This window comes from Aquarana catesbeiana, linkage group LG05 (assembly GCF_042186555.1).
Source record: "Aquarana catesbeiana isolate 2022-GZ linkage group LG05, ASM4218655v1, whole genome shotgun sequence".
NCBI lineage: Eukaryota > Metazoa > Chordata > Amphibia > Anura > Ranidae > Aquarana > Aquarana catesbeiana.
The window spans coordinates 29,238,525-29,257,957 of NC_133328.1; the positions used below are offsets into that span (position 1 = coordinate 29,238,525).

Below are 19,433 nucleotides of genomic sequence, written 5' to 3' on the forward strand. Positions count from 1 at the left end.
GGACAGATGGGATCCTAGAAACGCCACAATGTATTTTCACCAAAACTGGGTTCTGCATGTGTAATTCTGACCTCACTTTCACCTTACAGAGTGGAATAATGATGGGACCTGCCATGAACACTCTCTCAGCAGTTTTAAAACTGCAGATCTCATCAGTGCATCTTTTTTTCTTTTTTTGTACATCACTAGATGTGCCTTTGCACCTCATTTCCATTAAAACATTCAATATGTGTCCAAGATAACATTGTCAAAGTATAGGCATGATGTGGTCCCTTCAGCTGTGTTAAATTAATTTGACCATTAACGTTTTTTGGGATATCTGGAAGCTGAATGACTAAGCAAGAGGTAGGACACTTGGAGAAACCAGAGCCCTGATGTACAGCCTGGGCCTAGAAGCCAAAAAGGTCGCCACTTGGCAAGGGCGTCATTCAGAGGATACTTTGCATTTACTGAATGAATGCAAAGCATCCTCTGATTGTACAAGGTGGTGAGTGATGTCACCGCGCTGAGGGGCCGACTGCTTGTGTAGCTGCTCAGCTCAGGACCTGGAAGCAAATGAAAATCATTGAGGTAATGGTGTCTGCTTCATTCCAGCTTCCAGGGCCATCAACCAGATATGGTATGGTGGGCTGAAGCTGGATCAAATAACTATGCATAAAATAGCCATAACTGGAATTCCTCTTTAAAGCGGAGGTCCGCCCAAGGGGAAGTTTCGCTTTGAGATATCCCATCCCCCCTCCACTGCCTAAGTTGGCATGTCATTTTGGAGAGGAGGAGGGGCGCCTAGTTTTGCCAGTTCTCCTTCCTCCCCTCCCTCCCAGTCTTCTGGGACACATCACAGGTCCCAGAAGACTACAGGACCATTCACAATGCGCAGCGCAACTCGCGCATGTGCAGTTGGCTGTGAAGCCGAAAGTCGCACAACCGGCTGCCCAGTTAGGATGCCAGCATCGGGAACCTGGAGGCTAATGAAGAACTATCCAAGGTGAGGACAGAGCTGGATCATTGGACAGGTAAGTGTCCATTTATTAAAAAAGTCAGCACCTACAGGATTTGTAGCCAACTTTTTTTTATTTTACAGACTAGACAACCGCTTTAAAGTATAAATAAAAACAAAACTTTTTTAGTTTTGTTTAAAGGGGAGACTGTTTAGAACATTTGGTAAGTTTTTATTGCTGTCTGTGCCCCCGTTAGGGAGATTCACCCCCACCATTTGTCCTGTTTACCATTATCATTGAAAGTAAAAGAAAATCCCAAATTTTGGGTTGTCCCCAGAGGGGAAATCTTCCAATGGGGACACTAGTTCTTGTGACCAGGGTGTCTCTCACTTCCTGTTTGGCAATGAGACAGGAAGTGAAGGGAAATCTCCGCAATGTGAGACAGATCGCGAAAAAAAAAAAAATCTGACAGTGGTTATACCCCTCACTTATTTTATCCAAAATGAAAAAAAGGAGAACATTTTTGCTCATAGTTCTATTTTGAGCAATAGGTTGCAGGAAGATTCTCAGAGAGCTGTGACTGATAACCAAGGTGTCTAATCTGCAGTAGCCACTGCCAATTCTAGAGAATAAAAAATTCTGTCTAGATTTCAGGACTGTCGCTGGAGAATACACTTAGCTCATTATTTTCCAACCCGGGCATTCATTTCCTCTGCACCTATTTCGGCAATATACACCGTGTCAACTTCAATCCGTCTACATGCAGTAAACAAAGTTCCTGTAACTGAACCCACGATACCTTGACTCCGTCTTTTTCACTAGTTTCCTTAATGAAGACTCTCTCGAGTTCAGGGCTTATTCCTTCAACGTTACATGGAACTCTGGTGCCTACGGATTTTGGTACCAGGATGCTTGCAGTGGGCACAGGGATGGATCGGGATGAAGCCTGGAAGTACAGAAATAGGAAGACAATATTAACCACTTGAAGACCAGGCTTTTTATAGCACTTTGTTTACACGTTTAATCAGTACTTTTTTGCTAGAAAATTACTTATAACCCCCAAAACATACTTTTTTTAGCAGAAACCCTAGGGAATAAAATGGCCATCACTGCATTTTTTCAGGTCAAGTGGTATTTGCACAGCGTTTTTGCAAACACTTTTTTTGAAAAAAAAAAATACTTTAATGAACAAAAAAGAAAAAAAAAAAAACAGTTACCCCAATTTTTTTTGTATAATGTGAAAGATGTTACGCCGAATAGATACCCAACATATTACGCTTTAAAATTGCACACACTTGTGGAAGGGCGACAAGCTTTGGTACTTAAAAACTTCAATAGGCAATGCTTTAAAGGCCTGTTTAGAGTTACAGAGGAGATCTAGCGCTAGAATTATTGCTTTAACATTTGCAGTGATCTCACATGTGTGGTTTGATTTTATCCTGGTTAAATCGTTCAATTCCTACAGATTATTTGTAGTCAGTTTAATAGTCCTACCCAGGCCAATTTCGTCATTTCTCTACTACATGTAAAAATCATTTTTTTTTGGTAGAAAATTACTCAGAACACACACATATACTATAATATATATATTTATTTATTACACACACTTTTTATTTTTATTTTAGCAGAGACCCTAGAAATCTTCACCTATCTCTTGTGTGCTCAGATGTGTGGATAGGGGGAAGCTTAAAGTGGATATAAACACACTCTCATCCTTTCTAAAACTACTGCCATAGTCATTATCTATAAGGATATACATGCCTCCTGCATTTACCTGTCAAATGTCCCCCCTCTTGTCTGTTACGAGACCCGAAAAACTGCAGATTCTGTGGGTGGGTCTGTCTGGAGCTCGGTGGGTGGAGTCGTGAAGTCATTAGACTCCCCGCCCACCTCTACACTCCTTGTCAATATGCATTTTCTCCTGTGCATTTCTTACACTGAACTTCTGCTATGATCACTAACATCCAGTCAAAACCCAGAAAAGTCACCACATGACTTCAGCATGCCCAATCATGCTGAGGTGTAGAGCAGCCAATCCTGGGAGAGCTGGAGAAGAAAGGAGGAGGGGGATCTGAAGTACACAGAATGTCTCTCTCAGGCTTGTGCATGAGATATGTAAAATCACCCGTCACTCACAGCAAGGGTGAAGAACTGACTACTATTTCTCTGTGTCAGTTTTTATCTCACTGAAAAAACATAAGAGGACTGCTCAGAGCTGGATTGACTCTCTGTGGTAAGATATTTTTTGGGCTTACATCCACTTTAAGACTAAATTTTTTCAAACAAATAATGTTCCTGGTCTCTAGGGGAAATGACAGGACACAGTACCTGCCACATGCACCCCCCAACCAGTTATAATATAGCACTGGAATGGAACCCACAGCCAGAAGAGAGCTGGAAGCAAGTTACGAACAGTGCAGAGTTAGAACAACCCCTGGGCCAAGAGCAACACAGAAAAGGAAAAAAAAAAAAACACAAAAAAAAACACAAACACCCCCACCCCCAGATGCCCAATGCCAGAAAACTAGTACTGACCAACACAAGCAACCCAAATCTTTTTTTTTTAAACCCTGGAAGATTCAGCAGGTTTTTTTTTTACAGAGCTTCTCGGGATTTGCAGCCTGCTACACAATTACAAATTCTCATTCTAAAATGCAAATCACATGGTTAAGACTACAGGAGGATCGGAGTGGGGGTGTTGCTGCAACAAGGGAACACACTGGTCTGCATTTATAAATGTGGGTATTTGAGCCATACAGATAAGACTGATCGATCATTGGGATGTTAGTAGCAGGACAGCAAAGTGTAGGCAGATGAAACCTACACCATCAACCAGCAGACAGCATGCTCTGTGTAAAATGGACCTAAACTCAAAAAACTGAAGACGTGCCATTTAATAGGGAACATCTAAAAATGGTGATTGTGCCTTGGTAGTACCCTAAAACAGGTGCCTTTTGTCTTGAATTCCCCTGCAATGTATAAGTGTACTTCCTGTGCCTAGAGCCTCTGCACTGTGTGATATCTATTCTAAGGCATTGTTTATCCTGACGGCTTGACCAACTACATTTGGGAATGTCCTTTTTGGGGCTGCTCAGTGTCTTCCTTGCTGGAGAGAAAGTTGCAGTGCAAGGTCCTCCTTGCATCCCATTCCTTGATTCTGTGAATTTATGCTGCAGCTCTTCTGCTGCTGCTTGATCATTACCCCAGTCAGTCAGTCAAGGGGGCCAACACGGACATGAAGAAGCAAAACCCTGCTCCTCTACCTAGATGGCCGCAGAACAAGGCACGGCAAGTCAGTACTGGGAAAAAAATCTGCAGAGAGCCTGGAGCTCCTCTTTAAAGTGTTACTAAACCCACAACAGTAAAATCAGTCTGTATATGCAGTAAAGAACACTTGTTATACCCACTGTGGAACTTAAGGGGTTAATCCTACTCATTGTGTAAAAGGCTGTTGGATCCTGTCTTCTCGAATCCTCCCATTCTTCCACTGTCCCCAATCCATCTCCTGATAGAACAGTACCTTTGGAGTCAATTTGCACATGCTCAGTTTGGTGTGTATTGCTAGAGTTTTTTTTTTTCTTGGGAGAGTGTATGTGATCAGCACAGGGCCAATCAGCACTGTCCAGACAGAGGGTCGGGGGTCCTTCCGCAGCCTCATAGGTCAGAGAAGAATGAAAACTCATACAAAACGCAAAACTCATACAAAACGCAAAACTCATACAAAACGCAAAACTCATACAAGCTTTAACCAGACACAGAGAGGTCACATGACTGCTATATACTGCTGATAAGAAAAAATTTAGCAGTTTAGATTTACTAAAATAATTGCATTTCCATGTTCTGTGTACTGTGGGAGACCAGATATAGTGAATGCAGGCTCCTGGGTTTAGTAACACATTAATGGGGCTGTGGGGGGGGGGGGGGGGGGTTGCACACAGAAGGTGTTTTACCTTACTGCAAAACCCCTTGCCTTTACAACCAAACAACTTAAACGCTAACCAAAAAAAGTGTTCTTTAGCCCTGGGTTCACACACATTGCCAAAATCGGCAGCAATGGCAGCGTCCGAATATGTGCGATGGCGCATCGATTCCCAAAAGTAGTTTCTGTACTACTTTCAGTGATTTCTGGGTGCGATTTCCACCGACATCTGTTCAGAAGCCCGCACAGATGTCTCTGAAATCGCCCCCAAAGTCAGGACTGACATGCGGGCATGAAAGTGCGTGAGTTCAGCTGAACCCGCACAAATTCATTCCCGCAGTCAGTGTGAACCTGGGCTTAGGGTCAGTCCAAACACGTGTTCTTGTGTGGTTCAATTTTGCAGACCATTATCTGAATGATCTGCAAATCGCACCAAATGCAGAAAAAGCTACTTTTAAAAAAAGCTCATGGCACCAAACTGCATGGCACTGCATTTGCAATCTGCGTTTTGGGTGCTATTAACAATACGCTGCCACCTACATGCAGATTGCAAGGGCTGTACGTTTGAACACTGTGCGGGAAACCTGCAAGGAACACACCTTTCCCACACTGCCTTCTGGAGTGAATCATCCCTAAAAGGATGTATTTTTGGTGAGCAAATATTTAGCGTTATCACAATATTTACTCATCACACAGTAGAAAAAAAAAAAAAAAAAAAAAAATTTCCATTCCATAGAGATGTCTAGGCTCTCCACCTGCAGGCTATCCCTGAAATAAGGGCCCATTCACACTAATAGTGTGCATCTGATGAGTGTGTGATGTGTAGAGGAAGATGCGGTGACCACTGCAATGTTTTCTTGTTAGAGTTTATTGAAACATTGCTTCATCCAATGCAACACACTGATGCGTTACAACACTGTGCATTTTGCAAAACTGCACATATTCTGCATTTACACAATACATGAATGGTGTGAACAGGACACAGAACAATGTTTTTTACTTGGCTTTGCATTATGCTTCTCAATAAAGATCAAACACCTGATGTAAATGAGCCCTGACCGAGTATCCTCAAACAGCAATTGCCCGAATAAAATCCCAGGCACATTCTCTAAATGCACGCCGCTTCTCTCTGCACCCTGCTGGGAAGTATCTAGCACTGTATACATTCCAGCTATTATAGTCAATGTTTTCTTGGAAGGTGTGGGTCCTGTCTTGGTATTTTTATGCTTTCAGCCAAAATTGATTTCCGCATGCCAGCTTCACTGCTAATACAGAACATACAAGAAGAGAACGGGCGAGAACAAAAACGGATTGCAGTTGTTTATTAAATCTGACATCGGAAACAGCCAACCTCCGAAAGTAATGGTGGCCACATGTTAAAATGTGATTGTAAGAAATCCTGTTTTAGTCAATTTTGTTTACAGCGGAAAGCTGAACAGGCAAACCGTTAAATGCACAGACTAAATACAAATATAGGAACTGTATTACCTCCCAAAGAATTTGTATTTCTGTCTATCCAGTTTTGAGATTCAAACAGCTCTGCCACACAACGCAGCCCTATTTGGCAGGGGGTGGAACCCACATTCCTCCTCCGGCCACCTCTTAAAATGTTTTTTGTTAAAGTGACTGTAAAATACATAAAAAAAAGTCACTCAGACATGGTTCACACAGGGGCGACTTGTCAGATGACTTAGCGCCTGACAAGTTGCACGCCATTCTGTAGAAAGGAACCCTTCTAACAGGAGCTCCCACTTAAAAAAAAAAAAAAAAAAAAGGTTCCTGTACTACTTTGGGGCGACTTCAGAGCGGCTTGCATTGACTTCTATACAGAAGTCATTTTGCAAGTCGCGCTGTACGGGGCGGCTTCAGAGTTTAGTGACTTTGAAGCCGCCCCTGTGTGAACCGGCCCTTACCTGCGTAAATGTTATACTTACCTGTTGGTAATGGTTTTGCACAGAGCAGTCCCAATCTTCCTCTTCTCGGGTCCCCCGCTGGTGCTCCTGTCCCCCCCTTCCACCGAATGCCCACCTATACCAAGCTTCTTGCTCTGAGGGCACTGGTGCATGCTCACTTCAGAGCCAGCGGTGTGTGTCCATAAGACACAGAGTGCAGCTTGGTCACAAACTTGACTCACTGGCTGTGATTGACAGCAGCAGGAGCTAATGGCTCCCACTGCTGTGTTTGAGCCAATGAAGAGAGAGAGAGAGAGAGAGAGAGAGAACGCTCAGAGCGATTCTGCTCTCGTACACATCACTGGATTGAGATCAGGCTCAAGCAATTGGGGCAGAGCTTCTTACAGGGGATTTTTTTTATTTCTCTGGTTTCTTTTCTTAATGCATAGAATGTAATCGGGGGTGTGTATATAAATATATATATATATATATATATATATATATATATATATATATATATATATATATATATATATATATATATATATATATATATATATATATATATATATATATATATATATATATATATATGATCTGGTGTATGTGTGTAACTGCTATAGGGTGGCCCTTAAGTGGTTAAACCAATTTGCACTCCCTGTCCTAAGTGAAGCAGGGACCATTAAGATCTTATTCAGGTGCTATGGCACTGTCCAAAGTTACATAGATACTGGGAATCCATACTTTCTACCATTAGTTAAGCATTTCAGTGTACTATACCCTTGGATCCCAAATGCTGTTTATTAGGTATGCTAGATGACGTAATCGCAGATGAATTTGTTACAGCGGAGTTCCACCCTAAAGTGGAACTTCCGCTCATTGGATTTCCCCCCCCCCCCTCCGGTGCCTCAGTTGGCACCTTTCAGGGGGGAGGGGGGTGCAGATACCTGTATAATACAGGTATCTGCCCCCACTTCCAGGAATAGCTAGCCACAAATTCCCACAACACAACGGGGACCAGTGTAGACGCACAGCGCGACTCGTGCATGCGCAGTAGGGAACCCGGCAGTGAAGCCGCAACGCTTCACTTCCTGATTCCCTGACTGAGGATGGCGGTGGGGGCAGCCGAGAGATGAGCGATCGATCGCCTTCGGCTGCCGACATCGCTGGACCCTGGGACAGGCAAGTGTCCATTTATTAAAAGTCAGCAGCTGCAGTATTTGTAGCCGCTGGCGTTTAATATTTTTTGTTTAAGGTGGAGCTCCTCTTTAAGGAATCAGTATCCGGGGCCCTGTTTCAGGCCCACAGTGTCATTTTGTATCACTGGAAAGGCGCTTCCCTTACCACCCATAGAGAATGGGCAATGCATACGGGCACCACTCGGCTATGAACGGGTCATCTACCAACATAGAGGATGACCCTTCAAATTTGAAAAAGTATAGGGTGGATGGTTGGCCCTTGTGAAGTTGGTCATGGACAGATTGCTGGGGTAATGTTTTGCTGTTCTCTGCATGTTACATGATTGTAAGCTCTAACGAGCAGGGCCCTCTGATCCCTCCTGTATTGATACTGAACTGTACTGTCAGCCCTCATATTGTAAAGCGCTGCGCAAACTGTTGACGCTATATAAATCCTGTATAATAATAATAAATGTTGAAATGCTTGTGTAATCCAAGTCAAAGGAATTGTGTGCCTTTTTTTGCAGCTGGTTGATTCACACTTTGGGGGAGAAGTAGGACTTGGAATGGCGGGTATCAACTTTATTCATTTTGGACTGGAAAAGAAAACTGGTAGAGTGTTTGTAATGTTGTAACCATATGCAATAGGAACACACATTAAAGTAGCTCTTCAGTCATTTTTTTAAATCTTTCCATCTAATAAATCTTCTGCCCTTGGATCGTAAAACATTTTTTTCTGCCAGTAAATTGCTCGTCCAGCCCACTTCCTGTTTCTTGTCTGGTCATTAGTAGGGATGAGCTGAACACCCCCCTGGTTCGATTTGCACCAGAACATACCGAACAGGCAAAAAATTCAGCAGAACACACGAACACCGTTAAAGTCTATGGTACACGAACATGAATAATCAAAAGTGCTCACTTTAAAGGCTTACATGCAAGTTACTGTCATAAAAAGTGTTTGGGGACCCGGGTCATGCCCCAGGGGACATGTATCAATGCAACATTTTTTTTTTTTAAAAACTTCCGTCGGGAGCAGCGATATTTTTAAATGCTTAAAGTGAAACAATAAAAATGAAATATTCCTTTAAATATCGTGCCTGGGGGGTGTATATGGTATGCCTGTAAAGCGGCGCATTTTTCCCGTGTTTAGAACAGTACCACAGCAAAATGACAAAAAAACCTCACTGCTCCCAAAAAAAACAGTCGTTTTAAAAAAAATGTTTTCATTGATCCATGTCCCCTGGGGCAGGACCAGGTCCCCAAACACTTTTTATGACATTAACTTGCATATAAGCCTTTAAAATGAGCACTTTTGATTTATCATGTTAGTGTCCCATAGACTAACAGTGTTCCGTCAGCTTTCGAATATGCCCCGAACACTGCATATTGTTCGGGCCGATCCGTTCACCTATCCCTAGTCATTAGCCTAGGCTTAGGATATCATGAACAGCTCTCTCTCATGCTTGTGAGAGTTTGCCAGGAAGAGAGGAGGTATGAGTCATAAGAGGGCAAATGAGCTGCAGGGCTGGAGATGTGCCTCTGTGTAAATCCAGGAAGTGAACAGGCAGCAGCTTCAGCTGCCCACAGTTAAAATGGTTGCAGCCAGACTTCATAAGGGGGAATTAATGCAACATATTTGGCGAGTACAGAATCGCTATATGTACTGCATTTCACAAAAGTAAGTACACCCCTCACATTTTTGTAAATATTTTATTATATCTTTTCATGTGACAACACTGAAGAAATGACACTTTGCTACAATGTAAAGTAGTGAGTGTACAGCTTGTATAACAGTGTAAATTTGCTGTTCCCTCAAAATAACACAACACACAGCCATTAATGTCTAAACCAGTGGCAACAAATGTGAGTACACCCCTAAGTGAAAATGTCCAAATTGGGCCCAGTTAGCCATTTTCCCTCCCCAGTGTCATGTGACTCGTTAGTGTTACAAGGTCTCAGGTGTGAATGGGGAGCAGGTGTGTCAAATTTGGTGTTATCACTGTCTCTCTCTCATACTGGTCACTGGAAGTTCAACATGGCACCTCATGGAAAAGAACTCTGAGGATCTAAAAAAAAAAAAAAAAAAAAAAGAATTGTTGCTCTACATAAAGATGGCCTAGGCTATAAGAAGATTGCCAAGACCCTGAAACTGAGCTGCAGCACGGTGGCCAAGACCATACAGCGGTTTAACAGGACAGGTACCACTCAGAACAGGCCTCACCATGGTCGACCAAAGAAGTTGAGTGCACGTGCTCAGCATCATATCCAGAGGTTGTCTTTGGGGAATAGACGTATGAGTGCTGCCAGCATTGCTGCAGAGGTTGAAGGGGTGGGGGGTCATCCTGTCAGTGCTCAGATCATACGCCACACACTGCATCAAATTGGTCTGCATGGCTGTCATCCCAGAAGGAAGCTTCTTCTAAAGATGATGCACAAGAAAGCCTGCAAACTGTTTGCTAAAGACAAGCAGACTAAGGACATGGATTACTGGAACCATGTCCTGTGGTCTGAAGAGACCAAGATAAAACGTATTTGGTTCAGATGGTGTCAAGTGTGTGTGGCGGCAACCAGGTGAGAACAAAGACAAGCGTGTCTTTCCTACTGTCAGTCATGGTGGTGGGAATGTCATGGTCTGGGGCTGCATGAGTGCTGTCGGCACTGGGGAGCTACAGTTCATTGAGGGAACCATGAATGCCAACACGTACTGTGACATACTGAAGCAGAGCATGATCCCCTCCCTTCGGAGACTGGGCCGCAGGGCAGTATTCCAACATGATAACGACCCCAAACACACCTCCAAGACGACCACTGCCTTGCTAAAAAAGCTGAGGGTAAAGGTGATGGACTGGCCAAGCATGTCTCCAGACCTAAACCCTACTGAGCATCTGAGGCATTCTCAAAGCCCAAGAGGGTTAAGGCAGTGCTGGAAAATAATGGTGGCCACACAAAATATTGACACTTTGAGCCCAATTTGGACATTTTCCCTTAGGGGTGTACTCACTTTTGTTGCCAGCGGTTTAGACATTAATGGCTGTGTGTTGAGTTATTTTGAGGGGACAGCAAATTTACACTGTTATACAAGCTGTACACTCACTACTTTACATTGTAGCAAAGTGTCATTTCTTCAGTGTTGTCACATGAAAAGATAGAATAAAATATTTACAAAAATGTGAGGAGTGTACTCGCTTTTGTGAGATGATAGACAGATTTTTTTTTTACTATGCAAAGTGGATGAGGGGAAGCTTCAAAAGTGATGGCAAAGATGTTTTTATTACAAATTTGTGAGCAGACTGCAGTTCCTTTGTCATCTTGCTTTGTGCACTGGTCCAAATCATTTGGTGGAGGGGGATTATGTTGTGGGGTTGTTATCCAGGGGCTGGGCTTGGCCCCTTAGTTCCAGTGAAGTGAACTTTTAAAGTGTTATCAAACCACCACCCCCCCTTTTTTTTTTAAACAAAATATACCTCCTCTGAGCAGTTTGTTTTGCACAGAGAGGCCCCGATCCTCCTCTTCTGGGGTCCATCAGTGATGCTCCTGGCTCCTCCTCTTCTCAAGTGCTCCGTTGGAGAGCCTCTCTCCCTTGGGGCACTCATGCAGGTGCGCTCCCGAGTCCTGCTTCTGCACCTATTGACACAGACAGGACTAGGCCCCACCCCCGACGTAATTTGATTTGATTGACAGCAGCAGGAGTAAAATGGCTGCACTGCTTTAATCCATCTAAGATCAGGCCACGAGACACTGGCTGGAGCTGGTGTGCTCGTTCCCGTCGCAGGAATTACAGGGCTCAGGTAAGTAAAAGGGGGGCTGCTGTATGATAGGAGGTTTTTCACCTTAAACGTAAAGGTTTTACAACCCCTTTAAGGCATCAGCATACCAAGACATTTTGGAAAAATTTCATGCTCCCAACTTTGTGGGAACAGTTTGGGGATGGTCCCTTCCTGTTAGAACATGACTGCACACCAGTGCACAAAGTAAGGTCCCTAAAGACATGGATGAGCGAGTTTAGGGAGGCTGACCTTGACTTGCCTGACCTCTACCCGATAGAACACATTTGGGATGAATTTGAGTGAAGACTGCAAGCCAGGCCTTCTCGTCCATATCAGCGCCTGACCTCTGGTAGAATGGTCAAATATTCTCATAGACACACTAATAAACCTTGTGGATGGCCTTCCCAGAAGAGTTGAAGCTGTTATAGCTGCAAAGGGTGGAGCCAACTCAATATTGAACCCTACAGACTGCCATTAAAGTTCATGTGAGTGCACAGGCTGGCGTCCCAATACTTTTAGTAATATAGCGTATATCGGTATCTGTTTAGCTCTGGAACCTATGTGTTTGTTCGAACCTAAGTTTTTCTGACAAAAAAAACAAAACCTAATGTGCAGCAAAACATGTGTCATGATGCCAGAGTCTGCCATTTACAAGCAACACTGCTGAAAACATCAGCATGCTAAACTAGGATTACCCATGATACCACCACAATAACGCAGGGAAGGAAGGGTGGAGTAAATAAATACTAGTCGTGACAAGCGACTCCGAGGATTCAGTGATAATGCTCTAAGTCTGGTCTGGGGGATGTGATAAAATACAATGGTACGCCTTCTACAAAAACACCAACACTGGAATACGTATTCCAAATTGAAACAAGAACAGAAACGAAAAATGGACTTTATACCAATTATAAAAAATACATAAATTTTTATCGAACAAATAGTACAAAAATAGACTTTGTATTCTGTTTGCAATGTTTTAAACGACTAGCTAGGCCTCTCTAATATAAATTGTATACAGTGGATGTATGAAATATGCAGAGATAAAATCCTACAATCATTTTTTTCAACATATGCAAGAAAGCTCTACATGTTTCGCAATTTGATGATTCTTCGGGAGCTTATTAAATATTCTACAGGAGAGACAACATTTTTACAAGAAGTCAATAAACAAAAAAAGGGGAATTGTAATGTTCAGGATAGGAAGTCACAGATTGTTTGCAGGGAGTATCAAGAGGTAATCAAAATTGAGAACTCCAGGGGTGAGCGTGCATGTGGTGATGCAGGACATACGTGGGAGCGTGCCTGGTAAAGGGTATTTTAGGATGTAGAAGCCGATAGTAACAATTAAAAAAAGTACTGTCCACCACCAGGTATAGTGAAGGTAGTGAAGGTAGTGAAACTACCTTCACTATAGTTTCACTACCTTCACTATACCTGGTGGTGGACAGTACTTTTTTTAATCGTTACCATCGGCTTCTACATCCTAAAATACCCTTTACCAGGCACGCCCCCACGTGTGTCCTGCATCACCACATGCACGCTCACCCCTGGAGTTCTCAATTTTGATTACCTCTTGATACTCCCTGCAAACAATCTGTGACTTCCTATCCTGAACATTACAATTCCCATTTTTTTGTTTATTGTTATTGACTGCTTGTAAAAATTTTGTCTCTCTCCTGTAGAATAATTATTAAGCTCCTGAAGAATCATCAAATTGCGAAACATGTAGAGCTTTCTTCTTGCATATGTTGAAAAAAATGATTGTAGGATTTTATATCTGCATATTTCATGCATCCACTGTATACAATTTATATTAGAGAGGCCTAGCTAGTCGTTTGCATTCTGTTTACAATGTTTTAAAGTCTATTTTTGTACCATTTGTGCAATAAAAATGTATGTATTTTTTATAATTGGTGCCAATAAAGTCCATTTTTCGTTTCCGTTCTTGTTTCAAATACTATTTAGGACGTGGCACTGGTCTATCAAAAAAATTCCCACAGTACCATTCTGTGTTGGAGTTTGGCCAACTTTTTGATGTATTCCAAATTGAGAACATACAAAAATAATTACTGCTATGTATGTTTAAAAATCCTTGTGAATTCTGGGCAATATACATTAAAATGTATATGTAAAGCCAAAACTTGCACATGCGCAGTAGGGAACCGGCTGTGAAGCTGAAAGGCTTCACTGCAGGGTTCCCTTACTACAAATGGCGGCGGCAGCACCCGAGAGCCGATTGAAACATCAGATGGGGTGCCAACATGGCTGGATTCCAGGACAGGCAAGTGTCCAAAAAATAAAAGTCAGTAGCTACAGTATGTGTAGTTGCTGATTTAACGGTGGAACTCCTCTTTAAGGACCCAGCCTTTTTCTGACTTTTTTTTTTTTTTTTATAGACCATAAAAGTAAAAACCTGGAATTTGCTAGAAAATTTACTTCAAACCCCCAAAATTAATAGATAGAGATATCTCTATCTCTTTCTAGCTATCTCTGTGTGTATATATACACACATCTCTCTCATATCTCTATATCGAGATCTATAGATATATCTATATATATATCTAGAGAGTGAGAGAGAAAAAGAGATCTATATATAGATATAGATCTCTATACACACACACACACACACACATATATACACACACACACACACAGTGGAAGCTCGAATTGTGAGTAATACAGTTAACGAGCGTTTCGCAATACGACCATTTTTTAAAAATTCCGAGTGTTGTCTCGCAAAACGAACAGGATTCAAGCCTCTGTGGTGTGCAGTACCACATTTGGCCAGAGGTGCAGGGGTACCGGAGACACTGAGCCGTTCCAGAAACACTCAGTTCCCGAGTCTCCCTGGTGGCGCCTCCCCACCTCTGGCCACATGCGGTATTGCATGCAATAGAAGTCAATGGGAAAGGAATTATCTTCCTCTCCATTGACTTCTATGGGGAAACTTACTTTCATAAGCAAGTGCTTTGGATTACAAGCATTCTCCTGGAACGGATGCTGCTAGTAATCCAAGGTTCCACTGTAAAAAATATTTATACACACACACACACACACACCCCCTAGAGAATAAAATGACGGTTGTAATTTTTTATATCACACTGTTTTTGCGCAGCGTTCTTTCAATCGCTTTTTTTGGAAAAAATACACTTTATTGAATAAAAAAAAAAAAACCAAATTGAATATATGCCCCAATTTTTTGTATAATATGAAAAATGTTACTCTGAGTAAAGACCCAACACGTCATGCTATAAAGATTGTGCACACACGTGGAATGGCGCCAAACTACGGTACTTAATCTCTATAGGCGCCCCTTAAAAAAGGTCTACAGGTTACCAGTTTAGAGTTAGAGGAAGTCTAGAGCTAGAATTATTGCTCTCGCTCAAACAGAGCGATACCTCACTTGTGGTGCAAACACCATTTACATATGTGGGAGTTTATTACTGCGTATAAGCACGTGGGGAAAGGGGCGCTTTAAAAACAAGTCCCCAACAATTTTCAGATTTCTACATTGTCACTTAAAAAAAAAAAAAAAAAAAAACCACGTTCCCACCCTCCCTCTCCGGGCTCTCCCGTGCCATCGGGGGCCCGTAGAAAGAATCGGACACAGCCGGATGATGACCATAGAGATTTCCGGTGACCCGATGGCCACCAGTCATCTATGACCGTCGGAGGCCCGGGCGCGACATTATGACGTCACACCCGGACCTCGCATGTAAACAAAGCCGCATTCGCGGCTGTCAGCATGAGATCGGTGAATTTTTGTTCCAATCTCATGCTTTAGAGCCTGGAGGAGAGATGTGGGGTCTTATTGACCCCGCAACTCTCCATAAAGAGGACCTGCCACAATAGATTCCTATTACAAGGGAGGTTTACATTCCTTGTAATAGGAATAAAAGCGATAAAAAAAAATAAATGTAAAAAAAAAAAAACAACTTTTTTAAATGCCCCTGTCCCCGGTAGCGCGTGCTCAGAAGCAAATACACGCAAGTCCCGCCCACATATGTAAATGCCGTTCAACCCACAAATGTGAGGTACTGCCACGTGCGTTAGAGCGAGAGCAACAATTCTAGCACTTGACCTCCGCTGTAACTCTAAACTGGTAACCTGTAAAAAAATTTAAAGCGTCACCTATGGAGATTTTTAAGTACCGAAGTTTGGCGCCATTCCATGAGTGTGCGCAATTTTAAAGTGTGACATGTTGGGTGTCCATTTACTCGGCGTAACATTATCTTTCACATTATACTTAAAAATTGGGCTAACTGTTTTGTTATTTTTTAATTCATGAAATGTTTTTTTTTTTCCCCCCAAGAAAAAAGGTGTTTGAAAAATTATTGCGCAAATACCAGGCGAGATAAAAAGTTGCAATGACCGCCATTTTATTCCCTGGGGTGTCTGCTAAAAAAACATATGTTTGGGGGTTCTGAGTAATTTTCTAGCAAAAAAATTATGATTTTTACATGTAGGAGAGTAGTGCCAGAATAGGCCCGGCATTGAAGTGGTTAAGGTCATAGAGATGAGTGGTGGCCATCTTGCCATCACTTGTCTCTATGGCAATGTGTGATGGTTACGGCAAGGGCAGTGCAATTTTAATTTAGTGCAGGAAAAGCACATGGATCACACTGTTTCCTGTACTGCATTAGTGAAACATAGCCTTAAAGACACACGCAGATGGGGTCAAGTGTCTTTTCACCATTTCTGTGCAGTTCTTGGCTGTGTTCACAAACGTCTGACACAGATCAGCTCCCGCTGCAGTGTCTCACCTTGTCACTTGCTAGAAGGATACACTTCACTACAGGAGGGGAGACTGAAGTAATGTTTCCACCTGTCTGCAGCATACTGATCAGATCAGGGCAGCCAAGGTAAAGCCATTGGATTGGAGCTTAAAAAAACGGAACTTTAGTCAGAAAATAAGGTCCTCCTAGATTACAGTGCATCCGGAAAGTATTCACAGCGCTTCACCTTCTCCACATTGTCATGTTACAGTCTTATTCCAAAATGGATAAAATTCATTATGTTCCTCAAAATTCCACAAATACCCCACAATGACAACATGAAAGAAGTTTGTTTGAAATCTTTGCAAATGTATTAAAAATAAAAACGAAAAAATAAAAAAATCCCAATCACATAAGTATTCACAGCCTTTGCCAAGATGCTAAAAATTGCTTTATTTTTCCACTGATCATCTTTGAGATGCTTCTACAACTTGGAGACCACCTGTGCTAAATTCAGCTGGACATGATTTGGAAAGGCACAAACCTGTCTATAGAAAGTCACACAGTTAACAGTGCATATCAGAGCACAAACCAAGCCATGAAGTCCAAGGAATTGTCTGTAGATCTCGGAGACAGGATTGTATTGAGGCACCAATCTGGGGAAGGGTACAGAAACATTTCTGCAGCATTGAAGGTCGCAATGAGTGGCCTCCATCTGTAAGAAGAAGATTAGAACAACCAGGACTCTTCCTAGAGCGGGCCACCGCCAAAACTAAGCGATTGGGGAGAGGGGCCTTAAACACGGAGGTGACCAAGAACCCAATGGTCACTCTGACAAAGCTCCAGCATTTCTCTGTGGAGAGAGGAGAACCTTCCAGAAGAACAACCATCTCTGCAGCACTCCACCAATCAGGACTGTATGGTAGAGTGGTCAGACAGAAGTCACTCCTCAGAGGCACATAACAGCCCATCTGGAGTTTGCCAAAAGGCATCTGAAGGACTCTCAGATCATGAGAAAAAATTCTCCAGACTAATGTAACAAAGATTGAACTCTTTGGCCTGGATGGCGTCATGTCTGGGGAAAAAAAACAGGCACTGCTCAACACCTGGCCAATACCATCCCTACAGTGAAGCATGGTGGTGGCAGCATCATGCTGTGGGGATGTTTTTCAGCGGCAGGAACTAGGAGACTAGTCAGGATCAAGGGAAAGATGAATGTAGCAATGTACATGGACATCCTTGATGAAAACCTGCTCCAGAACGCTCTGGACCTCAGACTGGGGCAAAGGTTCATCTTTCAACATGTCAACGACCCTAAGTACACAGTCAAGATAACAAAGGAGTGGCTACAGGACAACTTTGTGAATGTCCTTGAGTGGCCCAGCCACAGCCCAGACTTGAACCTAGAGCTGGGCGATTTTCTCCCAAAAAAAAATCTGCGCTTTAAAAAAAAAAAAACACTCGATTCACGATTCGAAGAGTTTTTTTTTTTTTGATGGACACCACGCCGGTCCTGAGGAGTTGCGGGCAGGAGTTTTTAGGCGAGGCCGCGGTTTTGGCCTAGTCCGCGGCGTCCGGTCTCGCGGACTAGGCCGAAGCCACGGCATCACCTAAAAACTCCTGCCCGCAGCTCCTCAGGACCAGCGCGGTATCAGCGCCGGTCCTGGTGGAAAAAAAATTTAAAAAAAATCGATTTGCTCAAAATTTGAATCGATTTGACCTCTCAACTCGATTCAAGATTCAGATCAATTTTTTCCCCAGCCCTACATGAACCCGGTTGAACATCATTGGAGAGATCTGGAAATGGCTGTGCACCGATGCTCCCCATCCAACCCGATGGAGCTTGAGAGGTCCTGCAGAGAAGAATGGGAGAAACTGACCAAAAAAACAATGTGCCAGGCTTGTAACATCATACTCAAAAAGACTTGAGGCTGTAATTGGTGCCAAAGGAGCTTCAACACAGTATTGAGGAAAGGCTGTGAATACTTATGTACATGGGATTTTTTTATTTTTAATAAATTTGCAAAGATCTCAAACAAACTTTTTTCACGCTGTCATTATGGGGTATTGTTTAAAGAATTGAGGAAAATAATGTAATTCATTTTGGAATAAGGCTGTGACATCACAAAAATGTGGAAAAAGTGAAGCGCTGTACTTCAGCCTGGCCCCTTTTGCAGGTGCAGCTATGTAAAACATTACTAATAAGTGCCTATGCAGTTTTAAAATCCAATAATGTAATACACTGTCTCAACCTGCTCTGCACATGCTCAGTTACTCTATTTTTTGGCACTGTGCATAAAATGTAGAGGACAATTTGTTGACAGTCTGAAGAGTTGCTCAGGGGAGCTGGGCTTCTGCAGAATGGCAGCCTCCAGGATGAAGAAACGGGAACAATGCTGGAGGTAATTTACAGAACACACCAATGTTGGTAGCATAATAATTCATGTGGAATGTATGTTCCTTGCTAAAGATTTATTTATTTTTTTATCAAGATGTTATGGGTAAAAGGTCTGCTTTAAAGTGTTAATAAATCCAGGACCCTTCATTCACTATATCTGGTCTCACTGTACACAAAACATGGAAATGCAATTATTTTAGTAAATATAAACTGCTAAAAACCTTCTCATCAGCAGTATATAGCAGTTTTGTAACTTGTATCACTGTCTGGGTAAATCTTGTAGGCAGATTTTTCATTCTGCTCTTATTATCCTACAAGACTGCAGATTGGCCCTGTGCTGATCAAATGCACCCTTCCAAGAATGATACCTAGCACTACACACCAAACTGAGCATGTGCAGCTTGTCCCCAAGGCTCTGTTCTATCAGGAGATGGCTTGGAGACAGTGGAAGGAGGATCAGAGAAGACGGGATAAAAAGAGACTTTACATAATGCAGAGGATTAACCCCTTTACTGCATATACAGACAGATTTTACTGTTTTGGGTTTAGTAACACAAAGTTTAGCATTTTAGTGATAAAATGTAAAAGGGGAAAAAAAAAAAAAAAAAAAAAGGACATTCAGG

General features: G+C 42.5%; 1 protein-coding gene and 1 non-coding gene across 2 annotated transcripts in view; both read right to left on the bottom strand.

Annotated features, from left to right (window-relative positions):
* The window catches only part of GLCCI1 (glucocorticoid induced 1), a 153,525-nt gene that overhangs the window by 27,667 nt on the left and 106,425 nt on the right, over positions 1 to 19,433 (bottom strand). Inside the window, exon 5 of the mRNA XM_073629548.1 lies at positions 1,738 to 1,884. Coding sequence (XP_073485649.1) covers positions 1,738 to 1,884 — 147 coding nt within the window. The remainder of the gene's footprint in view (positions 1 to 1,737; positions 1,885 to 19,433) is intronic.
* On the bottom strand, positions 3,226 to 3,358 carry LOC141146553 (small nucleolar RNA SNORA54). Its single transcript, XR_012244946.1, has one exon. It is a non-coding gene; the product is annotated as a small nucleolar RNA SNORA54 (small nucleolar RNA).